General features: G+C 48.4%; 1 protein-coding gene across 1 annotated transcript in view; it reads left to right on the top strand.

The window, feature by feature from the left end:
* Window positions 1-20,366, top strand: part of susd4 (sushi domain containing 4) — a 247,139-nt gene that overhangs the window by 198,256 nt on the left and 28,517 nt on the right. The window contains exon 9 of the mRNA XM_070884571.1: window positions 11,364-11,391. Coding sequence (XP_070740672.1) covers window positions 11,364-11,391 — 28 coding nt within the window. The remainder of the gene's footprint in view (window positions 1-11,363; window positions 11,392-20,366) is intronic.

Below are 20,366 nucleotides of genomic sequence, written 5' to 3'. Positions count from 1 at the left end.
AACATACCATTTGCCTTCTTCACCGCCTGCTGTACCTGCATGCCAACTTTCAATGACTGATGTACCATGACACCCAGGTCTCGTTGCACCTCCCCTTTTCCAAATCTGCCACCATTCAGATAATATTCTGCCTTCATGTTTTTGCCACCAAAGTGGATAACCTCACATTTATCCACATTATGCTGCATCTGCCATGCATTTGCCCACTCACCTAACCTGTCCTAGTCACCCTGCAGCCTCTTAGCATCCTCCTCACAGCTTAGTGTCATCTGCAAACTTGGAGATATTACACTCAATTCCTTCATCTAAATCATTGATGTATATTGTAAATAGCTGGGGTCCCAGCACTGAGCCCTGCGGCACCCCACTAGTCACTGCCTGCCATTCTGAAAAGGACCCATTTATCCCGACTCTCTGCTTCCTGTCTGCCAACCAGTTCTCTATCCACGTCAGTACATTACCCCCAATACCATGTGCTTTAATTTTGCACACCAATCTCTTATGTGGGACCTTGTCAAAAGCTTTTTGAAAGTCCAAATACACCACATCCACTGGTTCTCCCTTGTCCACTCTACTAGTTACATGCAACGGTAATCTTCATGTAACTGTAACCTTCATGCAACTCCTGTACACTGTACTTATACCCTAGAAATGCATACCCTGACTACAGGGGGTGAACTTGTGGGAGACACTCCTCACCTGGGTTTCCAGGTATAAAAGGGGAGGTCCCACCCAGGGTCAGCATTCCTTGGTCCTGGGGAATAAAGGTTAAGGTCACGTAGTGACTGTGTCCACAGTACATGCCTCGTGTGAGTTTGAAGTACGGTGCAGGGACACCACATTTGGCGATGAGAAACGGGAATCACCGAACCACGAGGATGGCCACCGGTAGCACAGAGGAACGTTACTGTGTGGGTGAGGACTGGGACGACTTCGTGGAAAGACTCCAGCAGAGCTTTGTCATGAAGGACTGGCTGGGAGCGACAGCGGCCGACAAGCGAAGGGCGCATCTACTGACCAGCTGCTGACCACAGACGTATGCGCTGATGAAAGCCCTGCTCGCACCCCAAAAGCCAGCGGACAAGTCCTTTGAAGAGCTCAGCCAGCTGATCAGTGAGCATCTCAAGCCAGCGAGTAGCGTACACATGGCCCGGCACCGGTTCTACATACACCGGCGTCAGGAGGGCCAATGCATCTCGGACTTCGTTGCGGACCTGTGGTGCTTGGCCAGTTTCTGTAAGTTCACAGACGCCTGCAGGGGGGAGATGTTAAGGGACTTTTTCATTGAGGGCATTAATCAAGCCAGGATTTTCAGGAAGCTCATAGAGGCCAAGGACTTGACTTTAGAAGGGGCGGCGTTGATAGCTCAGACCTTCATGGCAGGGGAAGAGGAGACCAAGCTAATTTACGCGCGCAACCCTGGTCCCAACGTGGCGATGGACCAGGGAGTTAACATTATGAACGCGGCCAGGGAATCCGCAGGCAGGTAAGGGCATTTCGAAACCACCCAGGCAGCAACAGACATTAGGGTGGGCCCGCAACAGGGACAATGGAAAGGGGATCGGCAATTCACGCCATCTCGAGGAACAATGCGTCCCGCGATGGGACCATTAACACCCACCATCAGAGTGCTTAGAAACAACCAAATGGGCAATCAGAGAGGAATGCCTAGTAACAGTCCCTTTGTTAACAACAATCTCAGCTCATGCTGGAGATGCAGGGGTAGACATACTGCGAAAAGCTGCAGGTTCCAGCAATATACCTGTAGGATCCTGGACACTTGGCCAGGATGTGCAAAAAGGCTGTGGTGAGGCTAATCTGCGAGACACAGGAACCAGACGAGGGGTCTGCAATGCAGGATGATGCCTGGGGAAAAGCCATGGATGCTGAAGCTCAGCGGGTTCACGTGGCTGACATCCACAGCTCATACAGTAAAACGCCACCCATGATGATGAAAGTTTTATTGAATGGCATCCCGGTGCGCCTGGAGCTGGATACAGGAGATAGCCAGTCACTGATGAGCGCCCAACAATTTGAGAGACTATGGCCACACAGAGCTAGCAGGCCCAAACTGGAACGCATTGACACGCAGCTAAGGACGTACACCAAAGAGATCATCCCAGTGCTAGGCAGTGCAAACTTGGTGGTAACACATGATGGATCACAGAACCGGCTGCCACTCTGGATCGTCCCGGGGAATGGCCCCGTGCTCTTGGGGAGGAGTTGGCTAGCCAAGATGAATTGGAAATGGGGGGATGTGCACGCCATTTCATCTGTGGAGCGAAGTTCATGCTCACAGGTCCTACAAAAAATTGGGTCACTGTTTCAACCCGGCGTCGGAACGTTCAAGGGCACTAAAGTAGTGCTACACATCACTCCGGACACCAGACCAGTGCACCGCAAAGCCAGAGCATGAAAAAATTGAAAGTGAATTCGACAGGCTGCTCACAAGGGCATAATTTCGGCCATTGAATTCAGCGACTGGGCAAGACCCATCGTTCCTGTCCTTAAAGCAGATGGCTCGGTCAGGATTTATGGCGACTACAAAGCCACCATCAACCGAGTGTCGCTGCAAGACCAATACCCGCTCCCGAGAGTGGAAGATCTTTTTGCCACGCTGGCAGGTGGCAAGCAGTTCGCCAAGCTGGACCTCACTTCGGCCTACATGACTCAGGAACTGGCTGAAGAATCCAAGCTTCTGACCACCATCACATCGCACAAGGGATTATTTATCTACAACAGGTATCCATTTGGCATTCGTTCGGCGGCAGCTATCTTTCAGCGGAACTTGGAAAGCTTGCTCAAATCCATTCCTGGAACAATCGTATTCCAAGACGTCATCCTCATAACGGGTCGAGACACCGAGGAACACCTGCACAACCTGGAGGAGGTGCTATGCCGACTGGACCGGGTAGGCTTGCTGCTTAAAAAGTGTGTGTTTTTGGCCCCAGAGGTTGAGTTTTTGGGCAGGAGGGTCGCCGCAGACAGGATCCGGCCCACTAAATCAAAAATGGAGGCCATCCGCCAGGTGCCCAGGCCCAGCAACACGTCGGAGTTGCGATCATTCCTGGAACTTTTGAACTATTTCGGGAACTTTCTGCTGAACTTAAGCACTTTGTTGGAGCCGTTACACATGCTCCTGCGTAAAGATTGTGAATGGCTTTGGGGGGACTGTCAAGACGGACTTTCGATAAGGCGAGGAACCTGCTGTGTTCTAACAAACTGTTGACTTTGTATGACCCCTGTAAAAAACTGGTCTTAACGTGCGATGCATCGTCCTACGGTGTTGGGTGTGTGTTGCAGCAGGGTAATGACGACGGCCGACTCCAACCGGTGGCTTATGCCTCCGGGTAACTCTCCCAGGCAGAGCGTGGATACAGCATGGTCGAAAAGGAAGCACTCGCTTGTGTTTACGGTGTGAAAAAGATGCACCAGTACCTTTTCAGTAGACGGTTCGAGCTAGAGACGGACCACAAGCCATTAGCATCCCTGTTGTCCGACAGCAAGGCTGTCAATGCCAATGCGTCAGCTCGCATACAGCAATGGGCTCTCGTGCTGGCTGCATATGACTACACCATACGGCACCGGCTCAGCAGGCTCCCACTGACCACCACCGAGAGGGCAGCGGAGCAAAGTGCTGAGATGGTCATGGCTGTTGAGACTTTCCGTAGGCTCCCCCATCACATCCCGCCAGATCAAACTCTGGACCAACAGAGACCCCCTCCTATCCATGATAAAGAAATGTGTCATGACTGGGGTTTGGGCGCCCGCACACAGGGCGTTCCCCGAGGAGGTCAGACCATTTCAGAGACGGATGGATGAGCTCGCCATCCAAGCCGACTGCCTGCTATGGGGCAGCTGGGTAGTCATGCCCCAGAAAGGCAGGGAAGTGTTCATCAGGGAACTCCACAGCGAGCACCCTGGCATCGTGTTAATGAAGGCCATTGCCCAGTCACATGTATGGTGGCCGGGGATTGACTCAGACCTGGAACACTGGGTTCGCAGGTGCATGACGTGCAATGCCCCCAGGGAGGCCCCACTCAGCCCGTGGCCCTGGCCCACCAGGCCATGGTCACGTATTCACGTAGACTACACGGGGCCATTCATGGGAAAAATGTTCCTGATCGTTGCATCTTATTAAACTTGGGCATGACATCCATCACCGTGGAGAGTCTGCGTACGGTTATCGCGACCCACGGTTTGCCGAACATTCTGGTCAGCGACAATGGCCCGTGTTTCACCAGCCATGAATTCCAGGAGTTTATGTCGGGCAATGGTATCAAACATGTGCGGACAGCACCAGTCAAGCCGGCTTCCAAAGGCTAGGCGGAACGTGCGGTCCAAGTCATAAAACAGGGCATGCTACGCATCCAAGGACCCTCCCTTCAATACCGCCTATCGCGCCTCCTGCTGGCCTGCAGGTCCCGCCCACACTCGCTCACGGGAGTCTCGCCAGCGGAACTCCTCATGAAACGCATGCTTAAAACGTGGCTGTCCCTCATTCACCCAGCCCTGGCAGACAATGTCGAGGGCAAGCGCCAGTCCCAAATCAAGTTTCACGATCGAAACTCAAGGGGGAGGTGTATAGAAATGGATGACCCGGTATTTGTTCTTAACCATGCTGTGGGACCCAAGTGGCTTGAGGGCACAGTAATTGGCAAAGAAGGGAATAGGATCATAGTGGTCAGACTAAACAATGGGGAGATATGCCGCAAACACTTGGACCAAGTAAAGAAAAGGTTCAGCACAGACACGGAGGAAACTGAAGAAGAGCATGAGATGTCACCCACACCACTGCCAGTGGACGAGCAACGAGGACAATCCACAACATGCACAGTCCCTGCGGCCAGGTCGGAATCACCTCAGGTGACAGAGACGCATTCCAAGGCTCAGCCACCAGAGCCACAACTGCGGCGCTCCACGAGAGAGCGTCGACCACCTGAAAGATTTAACCTTTGACACAAAAAGACGTAAGGGGGGAGGTGATGTCATGTATGTAACCATCATGCAATGGTAATCTTCATGTAACTATAACCTTCATCAAAACATAGACATAGAAACATAGAAAATAGGTGCAGGAGTAGGCCATTCGGCCCTTCTAGCCTGCACCGCCATTCAATGAGTTCATGGCTGAACATGCAACTTCAGTACCCCATTCCAGCTTACTCGCCATACCCCTTGATCGCCCTAGTAGTAAGGACTACATCTAACTCCTTTTTGAATATATTTAGTGAATTGGCCTCAACAACTTTCTGTGGTAGAGAATTCCATAGGTTGACCACTCTCTGGATGAAGAAGTTTCTCCTCATCTCGATCCTAAATGGCTTACCCCTTATCCTTAGACTGTGAACCCTGGTTCTGGACTTCCCCAACATTGGGAACATTCTTCCTGCATCTAACCTGTCTAAACCCGTCAGAATTTTAAATGTTTCTATGAGATCCCCTCTCATTCTTCTGAACTCCAGTGAATACAAGCCCAGTTGATCCAATCTTTCTTGATATGTCAGTCCCGCCATCCCGGGAATCAGTCTGGTGAACCTTCGCTGCACTCCCTCAATAGCAAGAATGTCCTTCCTCAAGTTAGGAGACCAAAACTGTACACAATACTCCAGGTGTGGCCTCACCAAGGCCCTGTACAACTGTAGTAACACCTTCCTGCCCCTGTACTCAAATCCCAGCTCTATGAAGGCCAACATGCCATTTGCTTTCTTAACCACCTGCTGTACCTGCATGCCAACCTTCAATGACTGATGTACATTGACACCCAGGTCTCGTTGCACCTCCCCTTTTCCTAATCTGTCACCATTCAGATAATAGTCTGTCTCTCTGTTTTTACCACCAAAGTGGATAACCTCACATTTATCCACATTATACTTCATCTGCCATGCATTTGCCCACTCACCTAACCTATCCAAGTCACTCTGCAGCCTCATAGCATCCTTAAATTTGCTCACACTGCCACCCAACTTAGTGTCATCCGCAAATTTGGAGATACTACATTTAATCCCCTCGTCTAAATCATTAATGTACAATGTAAACAGCTGGGGCCCCAGCACAGAACCTTGCGGTACCCCACTAGTCATTGCCTGCCATTCTGAAAAGTGCCCATTTACTCCTACTCTTTGCTTCCTGTCTGCCAACCAGTTCTCAATCCATGTCAGCACACTACCCCCAATCCCATGTGCTTTAACTTTGCACATTAATCTCTTGTGTGGGACCTTGTCGAAAGCCTTCTGAAAGTACAAATGCACCACATCAACTGGTTCTCCCTTGTCCACTCTACTGGAAACAGCCTCAAAAAATTCCAGAAGATTTGTCAAACATGATTTCCCTTTCACAAATCCATGCTGACTTGGACCTATCATGTCACCTCTTTCCAAATGCGCTGCTATGACATCCTTAATAATTGATTCCATCATTTTATCCACTACCGATGTCAGGCTGACTGGTCTATAATTGCCTGTTTTCTCTCTCCCTCCTTTTTTAAAAAGTGGGGTTACATTGGCTACCCTCCACTCCATAGGAACTGATTCAGAGTCTATGGAATGTTGGAAAAATGACTCAATGCATCCGCTATTTCCAAGGCCATCTCCTTAAGTACTCTGGGATGCAGACCATCAGGCCCTGGGGATTTATCGGCCTTCAATCCCATCAATTTCCCCAACACAATTTCCCAACTAATAAGGATTTCCCTCAGTTCCTCCTCCTTACTAGACCCTCTGACCCCTTTTATATCCGGAAGGTTGTTTGTGTCCTCCTTAGTGAATACCGAACCAAAGTACTTGTTCAATTGGTCTGCCATTTCTTTGTTCCCAGTTATGTCTTCCCCTGATTCTGACTGCAGGGGACCGACGTTTGTCTTTACTAACCTTTTTCTCTTTACATATCTACAGAAGCTTTTGCAGTCCATTTTAATGTTCCCTGCAAGCTTCCTCTCGTACTCTATTTTCCCTGTCCTAATCAAACCCTTTGTCCTCCTCTGCTAAGTTCTAAATTTCTCCCAGTCCCCGGGTTCGCTGCTATTTTTGGCCAATTTGTATGCCACTTCCTTGGCTTTAATACTATCCCTGATTTCCCTTGATAGCCACAGTTGAGCCACCTTCCCTTTTTTATTTTTACGCCAGACAGGGATGTACAATTGTTGTAGTTCATCCATGCAGCCTCTAAATGTCTGCCATTGCCCATTCATTGTCAACCGCTTAAGTATCATTCGCCAATCAATCCTAGCCAATTCACGCCTCATACCTTCAAAGTTACCCTTCCTTAAGTTCTGGACCATGGTCTCTGAATTAACTGTTTCAGTCTCCATCCTAATATCGAATTCCACCATTTATGGTCACTCTTCCCCAAGGGGCCTCGCACAACGAGATTGCGAATTCTCTCTCATTACACAACACCCAGTGTAAGATGGCCTCCCCCCAGTTGGTTCCTCGACATATTGGTCTAGAAAACCATCCCTTATGCACTCCAGGAAATCCTTCTCCACCGTATTGCTTCCAGTTTGGTTAGCCCAATCTATATGCATATTAAAGTCACCCATGATAACTGCTGCACCTTTATTGCATGCACCTCTAATTTCCTGTTTGATGCCCTCCCCAACATCACTACTACTGTTTGGAGGTCTGTACACAACTCCCACTAACGTTTTTTGCCCTTTGGTGTTCTGCAGCTCTACCCATATAGATTCCACATCATCCAAGCTAATGTCCTTCCTAACTATTGCATTAATCTCCTCTTTAACCAGCAATGCTACCCCACCTCCTTTTCCTTTTATTCTATCCTTCCTGAATGTTGAATACTCTTGGATGTTGAGTTCCCAGCCCTGATCATCCTGGAGCCATGTCTCTGTAATCCTAATCACATCATATCTGTTAACATCTATGTGCACAGTTAATTCATCCACCTTATTACGGATACTCCTTGCATTAAGACACAAAGCCTTCAGGCTTGTTTTTTTAACACCCTTTGTCCTTTTAGAATTATGATGTAGTGTGGCCCTTTTTGTTTCTTGCCTTTGTTTCCTCGGCCTTCCACTATTGCTTTTTACCTTTCTACCATCTGTTTCTGACTTCATATTACTTCGCCCTGTCTCGCTGCATTGGTTCCCATCCCTCTGCCATATTAGTATAAACACTCCCGAACTGCATTAGCAAATGTTACCCCTAGGACATCAGTTCCAGTCCTGCCCAAGTGCAGACCGTCCCTTTTGTGCAGGTCCCACTTCCCCCAGAACTGGTTCCAATGTCCCAGGAATGTGAATCCCTCCCTCTTGCACCACTGCTCAAGCCACGTATTTATTTTAACTATCATGCTCCCTCTACTCTGATTAGCACATGGCACTGGTAGCAATCCAGAGATTACTACTTTTGAGGTCCTACTTTTTAGTTTTAACTCCTAGCTCCCTAAATTCAGCTTGTAGGACCTCTTCCAGCTTCTTACCTATATCGTTGGTACCTACATGTACCACGACAACTGGCTGTTCACTCTCCCTCTCCAGAATGCTCTGCAGCCGCTCCGAGACATCCTTGACCCTTGCACCAGGGAGGCACCATACCATCCTGGAGTCTTGGTTGCGACCGCAGAAACTCCTATCTGTTCCCCTTAGAATAGAGTCCCCTATCATTATAGCTCTCCCATTCTTTTTCCCGCCCTTCTGTGCAGCAGAGCCTCCCATGGTGCCATGAACCTAGCTTCTGGTCCCTTCCCCTGGTAAGTCATCTCCCCCAACAGTATCCAAAACGGTATATCTGTTTTGGAGGAAGATGACGGCAGGGGACTCCTGCACTACCTTCCTGCTTTTGCCTTGTCTCTTGGTCACCCATTCACTATCTGTCCTAACCCTTACCTGCGGTGTGACCAACTCACTAAATGTGCTATCTACAACATTCTCAGCATCGCGCATGCTCCAGAGTGAGTCCATCCGCAGCTCCAGTGCCATCATGCGGTTTGTCAGGAGCTGCAACTGGACACACTTCCCGCACACATAGTGTGTCCCTGACTTCCCACATAGTACAGGAGGAGCATGACACGGGTCTGAGCTCTCCTGCCATGACTTAACCCTTAAATTAATTTACTTACTAAAATTAACTTATATACCAAACAGCTACTTAGTAGTTCGCTGCCAATTAAACCAATCTAAAAGTCAGTCTAAAAGAGAGTTATACTTACCAGTTGAACAGCCAACCACTTACCAGCTTGGCTGTGACGTCACCTCTCGATTTCGCACCCCTCTATCTTTGACTGCAGCTGGTTGGGCTGGTCTCTGGGCCTCCATCTCCTAGTCTCGCACTCCTTATCAGCTGCTCTAGTGTCAGCACTGGTAGAAAAAACAAGACAAAACTGCACTTGCCACCCCCACTTGCCCAAACTCACCCACTTACCAAAGTCACGAATGCCACTCTTTGCTGCTGCACACCGTGCTCTGCACGAGCTGCCTCTTTTTAAACTGTATCTAGGTCAGATGACTCACTACTGGTCAGTTGTTTACAGAACTGGTTTTAACTAGCTACTAATTGCCTCCTACTGGAGAGTTACCTTGTTTTTCTCTGCCTAAACATGAAAGATTCCCAACTATTTAACTTTTCCCCTTTAAATTAAACTGCTACTTCCTTAGAAGCTACTGGCAATTGCCACTAACAATTTACTCCAGCTGCCAAATGGTTTAAAGAGAATAACCTTTAAAACTCACCCACTTACCAAACTCCTGTACACTGTACTTATACCCTATAAATGCACACCCTGACCACAGAGGGTGAACTTGTGGGAGACACTCCTCATCTGGGTTTCCAGGTATAAAAGGGGAGGTCCCACCCAGGGTCAGCACTCCTTGGTCCTGGGGAATAAAGGTTAAGGTCACGTAGTGACTGTGTCTACAGTACATGCCTCGTGTGAGTTTGTAGTACGTTGCAGTGACACCACACTCAAAAAATTCTAGAAGATTTGTCAAGCATGATTTCCCTTTCATAAATCCATGCTGACTTGGACCGATACTGTCACTGCTTTCCAAATGCGCTACTATTTCATCTTTAATCATTGATTCCAACATTTTCCCCACTACTGATGTCAGGCTAACCGGTCTATAATTACCCGTTTTCTCTCTCCCTCCTTTTTAAAAAGTGGTGTTACATTAGCTACCCTCCAGTCCATAGGAACTGATCCAGAGTCAATAGACTGTTGGAAAATGATCACCAATGCATCCACTATTTCTAGGGCCACTTCCTTAAATACTCTGGGATGCAGACTATCAGGCCCTGGGGATTTATCAGCTTTCAATCCCATCAATTTCCCTAACACAATTTCCCGCCTAATAAGGATTTCCGTCAGTTCTTCTTTCTCACTAGACCGCTCAATGAGATCACCTCTCATTCTTCTAAACTCCAGAGAGTATAGGCCCAATCTACCAATCTCTCCTCATAGAACAACCCTTTCATTCCGGGGGTCAATCTAGTGAAACAAAAGCAAAATACTGAGGATGCTGGAATCTGGAATAAAAACAGAAAATGCTGGTAATTTCAGCATCTGTGGAGAGGGAGCAGAGTTAACGTTTTGGGTCGATGACCCTTCATCAGAACTGGAGAGTGTTCGGAAAGAACAAGCACTGAAAGGGGACAGGGAAGAAATTACAAAAGGAAAGGTCTGTGATAGGTTGGAAGACAGGAGAGATTAGAGACACAAAAGGGATGATGGCCCAAATTCAAATGGTAATGCCAGGAGTTAGAAAAACATTAGTCAAGGTAGGGTGTGATTGGTGGGATAATGACCAACTGTGGTTAGAGACAAGGAGAAAAATTGAAAGAATCAGGCTCCGAGGAGGGTGGGGAGGGGGGGCGGGGGTGAGGAGGAGCCAAAGATTGGCAGCGGTTATGCTCTGAAATGTTTTAACTCGATGTTGAGTCCAAAAGGCTATAAAGTGCCTAAACGAAAGATGAGGTGTTGTTCCTCGAGCTTGCGTTGAGCTTCGTTGGAACAGTTGAGGAGTCCGAGGATGGAGATATCAGAGTGGGAGTGGAGTGGAGAATTAAAGTGACAGGCGACCGGAAACTCAGGGTCACACTTACGGACTGAACGGAGGTGCTCCGCAAAGCGGCCACCCAATCTACTTTTGGTCTCCCCAATGTAGAGGAGACCACATCGTGAGCAGCGAATACAGTTTACTAAATTGAAAGAAGTACAAGTAAATCGCTGTTTCACCTGGAAGGAGTATTTGGGGCCCTGGATAGTGGGAAGGGAGGAGGTAAAAGGGCAGGTGTTGCATCTCCTCATTTGCATGGAAAGGTGCCGTGTGAAGGGGAGGGGTTGCTGGGGGTGACTGCGGAATGGACCAGGGTGTCGCGGAGGGAGTGGTCCCATCGGAATGCTGGGAGGGGAGGGGAGGGGAAGATATGATTGGTGGTGGGATCACGCTGGAGGTGGTGGAAATGGCGGAGGATGATCCATTGAATGTGGAGGCTGGTGGGGTGAAAGGTGAGGACAAGGGGAACCCTATCATGGTTCTGAAAGGGAGGGGAAGGGGTGAGAGAAGACATGGAAATAGAACAGACACGGTCGAGGGCCATGTTACCCATGGCAGAGGGGAATCCTCTATTGAGGAAAAAGAAAGACATGTCAGAGGCACTAGCGTTAAAGGTGGCGTCGTCAGAGCAGATGCGATGGAGACGGAGAAACTGGGAGAATGCAATGGAGTCCTTACAGGATGTGGGGTGGGAGGAAGTGTAGTCCAGGTAGCTGTGGGAGTCAAACTGTAGTTGTCATGCTTATATTCTTGATGGAGCCCAGAAGAGGCGAGGGCCCAGGGGTAGCACGGGCCAGCCCACAGTGCGATATGTGTGCGCACTAGGTCCGTGCAGCAGAGCTGGTCTCCAGTCGTGGGTAATCCTTGCCACTGGACCAAGACCTAGCTCTGTCGAACCCAGTGGTGGCTGGTGTGCTGCAACGGCTACCACACGTTTAAAAAATATACGCACAGGCATCTTCCACCCTTCAACATATAGTTCAGGATCTGGAATATTAGGTCCTTCATTGAAACACCTGTGAACTCATCCCTTTTTGGTGTGGAAGCAAGTCATCCTCGATACAAGGGACCGCTTATGATGATGGGAGTCAGTGGGCTTAGAATGGATACTGGTCGAAAGTCTATCCCCAGAGCTGGAGACGGAGAAGTCGAGGAAGGGAACACTCTCCAGTTCTGACGAAGGGTCATCGACCCAAAACGTTAACTCTGTTTCCTCTCCACAGATGCTGCCTGACCTGCTGAGATTTCGAGCATTTTCTGTTTTTATATCAATCTAATGAACCATCATTGAACTGCCTCCAAGGCAAGTATATCCTTTCTTAGTTGGGGAGAGGTTTCTGGTTCTTCATCACCTCCCAGTTACCCCACGCAGGGAATTGTGTGTGGATGTCGGGTGGAGCAAAATGGGGTTCAGTGGCAGCGGTTAAATATCCTACTGACTCTCGTGAAGCTCACCCATAAAGAAAAGTCACTTCAGGGAGGTACCAGGGGAGAGCAAGACAAAAATTAAAAGCCACGTTTTAAATTTGAATTTTTCTGCTGATAACTGAATATTGTTTAAACTGTGTGCCCTCATGGGGGAGCGGATGCTGGCTTTGATTCCGACCGTGTAAAGCCAACCAAATTAACATAACTCACCCAGCTTCAGGTGTGGTTTGGGTGTGGATTCACTTCCGATGTCATACCAGCGAGTTCCAGACATCGGAATCACTCGCTGTGTAAAGAACGGTCTCGGGGAGCACCTCTACGTCAAGTAATTTTTTGGTATGGAGGCCTTTTTTGTTAGGCCTCCCTCACTGCTAGGCAGCTCTAGTAAAGGCACCGACATGGGGGATGGGGGGGGGTGGGGAGGGGCGCGTGGGGGATGCTGGTGTACAAATCTGGAATGCCTGTAAAGGGATAGGAACCCAGGTAACCACAGTAGCAGCCAATAATACTCGATCGATGGATGTCACTCCCACTAGTGCCTTATGGGATTTCAGATTCCTGGAACTCAATAAAGCTCTTGACAAGGTTAAAATCCACCAATTGTCAGCTTGTTTGGTTTGCCAGACAACGTTGAATTGGGGATTGCAGTGAGGATGGAGAATGCTGTTAATGATTTTAAGGATTTTTATCAGTTACACAACAACTGAGTGAGGTTGGATTCTGCTGTTATTGCTGCTGTTATTCACATCCTACTGAATCATGTTCATTCTGTTAGTTGCCGTTTGTTTCTGCTGATAATAACCCTTCAACTAGCCTGGAGTTTAATATTTTGATATTTCAAATAACAGTGTGTTGATATTTGATGTCTCCAAGATAAGAGGAGACTAATTGATATCCTGTTACTGACTGCTCCATTTTTGATCGGGGCGGAGGAGCGATGAGAGATCGGGGCACAGGAGCACTGTAATCGGGGCCCAGGAGAGGCGAGGGCCCAGGGGCAGCACGGGCCAGCCCACACTGCGATCTAAGGATAGTAGGAGTATGTGTGCACACTAGGTCCGTGCAGCAGAGCTTGGTCTCCATTCGTCTTGGTTAACCCATGCCACTGGATCAAGACCTAACTCTGTCAAGCCTGTGTGGTGGCTGGTGTACAACGGCCACCCCACGTTAAAAGAATCTATGCACCAGTATCTTCCACCATTCAGTATGTAGTTCGGGACCTAGAATGTCAGGTCCCTCATTAAAACACCTGAGAACTCATCCATTTTTGCTGTGGAAGCAGGTCATCCTCGATACGAGGGACTGCCTAATATCATACTACCATCAGTTATGTCATTTGGCGAATAATTGAGAGCCTTTTGGGTAGAGTGAAGGGCTAGAATTAGCACCAAGAGACTGAAGTGGACGTTCATCTCTTTAAACATCTCAGGAATCTGGAGAAGCAATTTAACTCCATGTTGGATATACAACCACAACAGTGAACGTGAGGTTATGGTGAAGCTTTACTGGTCAGATCACGCTTGGAGCACGGTGTGCACTCTTGTTTTGTCCAAGTGCCGAGGGTGCAGAGTAACAAGACTCAAGTGTAACGAGTGAGTTGCACAACTACTGGAAGATCATCAGGGCAGCTTTATAAGATCAGAAACTTCCCACTTCCTGCATTGAGCTCAATTCCACAAACCCCCCACCCAAGCATCAGCAGGTAGAAATAGGGAGTGGATGGGCTTTGATGGGAAATTTCTGTACCAGAGGGCTGGGCTTTGTTGGGAGATTTCTGTACCAGAGGGCTGGGCTTTGATGGGAGATTTCTGTACTGGAGGGATGGGCTTTGATGGGAGATTTCTGTACCGGAGGGATGGGCTTTGATGGGAGATTTCTGTACCGGAGGGATGGGCTTTGATGGGCGAGTTAGGGTACAAGAGGGATGGGCTGTGATGGGAGATTTCTGTACCGGAGGGATGGGCTTTGATGGGAGATTTCTGTACCGGAGGGATGGGCTTTGATGGGAGATTTCTGTACCGGAGGGATGGACTTTGATGGGAGATTTCTGTACCAGAGGAATGGGCTTTGATGGGAGATTTCTGTACCGGAGGAATGGGCTTTGATGGGAGATTTCTGTACCAGAGGGATGGGTTTTGATGGGAGATTTCTGTACCGGAGGGATGGACTTTGATGGGAGATTTCTGTACCAGAGGAATGGGCTTTGATGGGAGATTTCTGTACCGGAGGAATGGGCTTTGATGGGAGATTTCTGTACCAGAGGGATGGGCTTTGATGGGAGATTTCTGTACCAGAGGGATGGGCTTTGATGGGAGATTTCTGTACCAGAGGGATGGGCTTTGATGGGAGATTTCTGTACCAGAGGGATGGGCTTTGATGGGAGATTTCTGTAAACATAGAAACATAGAAAATAGGTGCAGGAGCAGGCCATTCAGCCCTTCTAGCCTGCACCGCCATTCAATGAGTTCATGGCTGAACATGAAACTTCAGTACCCCCTTCCTGCTTTCTCGCCATAACCCTTGATCCCCCGAGTAGTAAGGACTTCATCTAACTCCCTTTTGAATATATTTAGTGAATTGGCCTCAACTACTTTCTGTGGTAGAGAATTCCACAGGTTCACCACTCTCTGGGTGAAGAAGTTTCTCCTCATCTCGGTCCTAAATGGCTTACCCCTTATCCTCAGACTGTGACCCCTGGTTCTGGACTTCCCCAACATTGGGAACATTCTTTCTGCATCTAACCTGTCGAAACCCGTCAGAATTTTAAACGTTTCTATGAGGTCCCCTCTCATTCTTCTGAACTCCAGTGAATACAAGCCCAGTTGATCCAATCTTTCTTGATAGGTCAGTCCCGCCATCCTGGGAATCAGTCTGGTGAACCTTCGCTGCACTCCCTCAATAGCAAGAATGTCCTTCCTCAAGTTAGGAGACCAAAACTGTACACAATACTCCAGGTGTGGCCTCACCAAAGCCCTGTACAACTGTAGCAACACCTCCCTGCCCCTGTATTCAAATCCCCTCGCTATAAAGGCCAACATGCCATTTGCTTTCTTAACCGCCTGCTGTACCTGCATGCTAACCTTCAATGACTGATGTACCATGACACCCAGGTCTCGTTGCACCTTCCCTTTTCCTAATCTGTCACCATTCAGATAATAGTCTGTCTCTCTGTTTTTACCACCAAAGTGGATAACCTCACATTTATCCACATTATACTTCATCTGCCATGCATTTGCCCACTCACCTAACCTATCCAAGTCACTCTGCAGCCTAATAGCATCCTCCTCGCAGCTCACACTGCCACCCAACTTAGTATCATCCGCAAATTTGGAGATACTGCATTTAATCCCCTCGTCTAAATCATTAATGTACAATGTAAACAGCTGGGGCCCCAGCACAGAACCTTGCGGCACTCCACTAGTCATTGCCTGCCATTCTGAAAAGTACCCGTTTACTCCTACTCTTTGCTTCCTGTCTGACAACCAGTTCTCAATCCACGTCAGCACACTACCCCCAATCCCATGTGCTTTAACTTTGCACATTAATCTCTTGTGTGGGACCTTGTCGAAAGCCTTCTGAAAGTCCAAATATACCACATCAACTGGTTCTCCTTTGTCCACTTTACTGGAAACATCCTCAAAAAATTCCAGAAGATTTGTCAAGCATGATTTCCCTTTCACAAATCCATGCTGACTTGGACCTATCATGTCACCATTTTCGAGATGCACTGCTATGACATCCTTAATAATTGATTCCATCATTTTACCCACTACTGAGGTCAGGCTGACCGGTCTATAATTCCCTGTTTTCTCTCTCCCTCCTTTTTTAAAAAGTGGGGTTACATTGGCTACCCTCCACTCCATAGGAACTGATCCAGAGTCAATGGAATGTTGGAAAATGACTGTCAATGCATCCGCTATTTCCAAGGCCACCTCCTTAAGTACTCTAGGATGCAGTCCATCAGGCCATGGGGATTTATCGGCCTTCAATCCCATCAATTTCCCCAACACAATTTCCCGACTAATAAAGATTTCCCTCAGTTCCCCCTCCTTACTAGACCCTCTGACCCCTTTTATATCCCGAAGGTTGTTTGTATCCTCCTTAGTGAATACCGAACCAAAGTACTTGTTCAATTGGTCTGCCATTTCTTTGTTCCCCGTTATGACTTCCCCTGATTCTGACTGCAGGGGACCTACGTTTGTCTTCACCAACCTTTTTCTCTTTACATACCTATAGAAACTTTTGCAATCCGCCTTAATGTTCCCTGCAAGCTTCTTCTCGTACTCCATTTTCCCTGCCCTAATCAAACCCTTTGTCCTCCTCTGCTGAGTTCTAAATTTCTCCCAGTCCCCAGGTTCGCTGCTATTTCTGGCCAATTTGTATGCCACTTCCTTGGCTTTAATACTATCCCTGATTTCCCTAGATAGCCACGGTTGAGCCACCTTCCCTTTTTTATTTTTACGCCAGACAGGAATGTACAATTGTTGTAATTCATCCATGCGGTCTCTAAATGTCTGCCATTGCCCATCCACAGTCAACCCCCTAAGTATCATTTGCCAATCTATCCTAGCCAATTCACGCCTCATACCTTCAAAGTTACCCTTCTTTAAGTTCTGGACCATGGTCTCTGAAATTACTGTTTCATTCTCCATCCTAATGCAGAATTCCACCATATTATGGTCACTCTTCCCCAAGGGGCCTCGCACAATGAGATTGCTAATTAATCCTCTCTCATTACACAACACCCAGTCTAAGATGGCCTCCCCCCTAGTTGGTTCCTCAACATATTGGTCTAGAAAACCATCCCTTATGCACTCCAGGAAATCCTCCTCCACCGTATTGCTTCCAGTTTGGCTAGCCCAATCTATGTGCATATTAAAGTCACCCATTATAACTGCTACACCTTTATTGCATGCACCCCTAATTTCCTGTTTGATGCCCTCCCCAACATCCCTATTACTGTTTGGAGGTCTGTACACAACTCCTACTAACGTTTTTTGCCCTTTGGTGTTCTGCAGCTCTACCCATATAGATTCCACATCATCCAAGCTAATGTCTTTCCTAACTATTGCATTAATCTCCTCTTTAACCAGCAATGCTACCCCACCTCCTTTTCCTTTTATTCTATCCTTCCTGAATGTTGAATACCCCTGAATGTTGAGTTCCCAGCCCTGATCATCCTGGAGCCACGCCTCCGTAATCCCAATCACATCATATTTGTTAACATCTATTTGCACAATTAATTCATCCACCTTATTGCGGATACTCCTTGCATTAAGACACAAAGCCTTCAGGCTTGTTTTATTAACACCCTTTGTCCTTTTAGAATTTTGCTGTACAGTGGCCCTTTTTGTTCTTTGCCTTGGGTTTCTCTGCCCTCCACTTTTCCTCATCTCCTTTCTGTCTTTTGCTTTTGTCTCCTTTTTGTTTCCCTCTGTCTCCCTGCATTGGTTCCCATCCCCCTGCCATATTAGTTTAAATCCTCCCCAACAGCACTAGCAAACACTCCCCCTAGGACATTGGTTCCGGTCCTGCCCAGGTGCAGACCGTCCGGTTTGTACTGGTCCCACCTCCCCCAGAACCGGTCCCAATGCCCCAGGAATTTGAATCCCTCCCTGCTGCACCACTGCTCAAGCCACGTATTCATCTGCGCTATCCTGCGATTCCTACTCTGACTATCACGTGGCACTGGTAGCAATCCCGAGATTACTACTTTTGAGGTCCTACTTTTTAATTTAGCTCCTAGCTCCTTAAATTCGAGGGGTACTGGAGGGATGGGCTTTGATGGGAGATTTCTGTACCGGAGGGATGGGCTTTGATGGAAGATTTCTGTACTGGAGGGATGGACTTTGATGGGAGATTTCTGTACCAGAGGGATGGGCTTTGATGGGAGATTTCTGTACCAGAGGGATGGGCTTTGATGGGAGATTTCTGTACTGGAGGGATGGACTTTGATGGGAGATTTCTGTACCAGAGGGATGGGCTTTGATGGGAGATTTCTGTACCAGAGGGATGGGCTTTGATGGTAGATTTCTGTACCAGAGGGATGGGCTTTGATGGGAGATTTCTGTACCGGAGGGATGGGCTGTGATGGGAGATTTCTGTACCGGAGGGATGAGCTTTGATGGTAGATTTCTGTACCGGAGGGATGGGCTTTGATGGAAGATTTCTGTACCAGAGGAATGGGCTTTGATGGGAGATTTCTGTACCAGAGGGATGGGCTTTGATGGGAGATTTCTGTACCGGAGGGATGGGCTTTGATGGGAGATTTCTGTACCGGAGGGATGGGCTTTGATGGGAGATTTCTGTATTGGAGGGATGGGCTTTGATGGGAGATTTCTGTACTGGAGAGATGGGCTTTGATGGGAGATTTCTGTATTGGAGGGATGGGCTTTGATGGGAGATTTCTGTACCAGAGGGATGGGCTTTGATGGGCGAGTTAGGGTACCAGAGGGAAGGGCTTTGATGCGAGATTTCTGTACCAGAGGGATGGGCTTTGATGGGGGATTTCTGTACCAGAGGGATGGGCTTTGATGGGCGAGTTAGGGTACCGGAGGGATGGGCTTTGATGGGAGATTTCTGTACCAGAGGAATGGGCTTTGATGGGGGATTTCTGTACCGGAGGGATGGGCTTTGATGGGTGATTTCTGTACCAGAGGGATGGGCTTTGATGGGGGATTTCTGTACCGGAGGGATGGGCTTTGATGGGAGATTTCTGTACCGGAGGGATGGGCTTTGATGGGAGATATCTGTACCAGAGGAATGGGCATTGATGGGAGATTTCTGTACCGGAGGGATGGGCTTTGATGGGGGATTTCTGTACCAGTGGGATGGGCTTCGATGGGAGATTTCTGTACCGGAGGGATGGGCTTTGATGGGAGATTTCTGTACCAGAGGGATGGGCTTTGATGGGAGATTTCGGTACCGGAGGGATGGGCTTTGATGGGAGATTTCTGTACCGGAGCGATGGGCTTTGATGGGAGATTTCTGTACCAGAGGGATGGGCTTTGATGGGAGATTTCTGTACCAGAGGGATGGGCTTTGATGGGAGATTTCTGTACCGGAGGGATGGGCTTTGATGGGAGATTTCTGTACCAGAGGGATGGACTTTGATGGGAGATTTCTGTACCGGAGGGATGGGCTTTGATGGGAGATTTCTGTTCCGGAGGGATGGGCTTTGATGGGAGATTTCTGTACCGGAGGGATGGGCTTTGATGGGAGATTTCTGTACCGGAGGGATGGGCTTTGATGGGAGATTTCTGTCCCGGAGGGATGGGCTTTGATGGGAGATTTCTGTACCGGAGGGATGGGCTTTGATGGGAGATTTCTGTACCGGAGGGATGGGCTTTGATGGGAGATTTCTGTACCGGAGGGATGGGCTTTGATGGGAGATTTCTGTACCAGAGGGATGGGCTTTGATGGGAGATTTCTGTACCGGAGGGATGGGCTTTGATGGGAGATTTCTGTACCGGAGGGATGGGCTTTGATGGGAGATTTCTGTACCTCGGGATGGGCTTTGATGGGAGATTTCTGTACTGGAGGGATGGGCTTTGATGGGAGATTTCTGTACTGGAGGGATGGGCTTTGATGGGAGATTTCTGTACCAGAGGGATGGGCTTTGATGGGTGAGTTAGGGTACCAGAGGGATGGGCTTTGATGCGAGATTTCTGTACCAGAGGGATGGGCTTTGATGGGAGATTTCTGTACCAGAGGGATGGGCTTTGATGGGCGAGTTAGGGTACAAGAGGGATGGGCTGTGATGGGAGATTTCTGTACCGGAGGGATGGGCTTTGATGGGAGATTTCTGTACCGGAGGGATGGGCTTTGATGGGCGAGTTAGGGTACAAGAGGGATGGGCTTTGATGGGCGAGTTAGGGTACCAGAGGGATGGGCTTTGATGCGAGATTTCTGTACCAGAGGGATGGGC

The sequence above is a fragment of the Pristiophorus japonicus genome, chromosome 7 (genome assembly GCF_044704955.1).
Source record: "Pristiophorus japonicus isolate sPriJap1 chromosome 7, sPriJap1.hap1, whole genome shotgun sequence".
NCBI classification, from domain to species: Eukaryota; Metazoa; Chordata; class Chondrichthyes; family Pristiophoridae; genus Pristiophorus; species Pristiophorus japonicus.
This window is presented reverse-complemented; position numbering and strand designations above follow the sequence as displayed.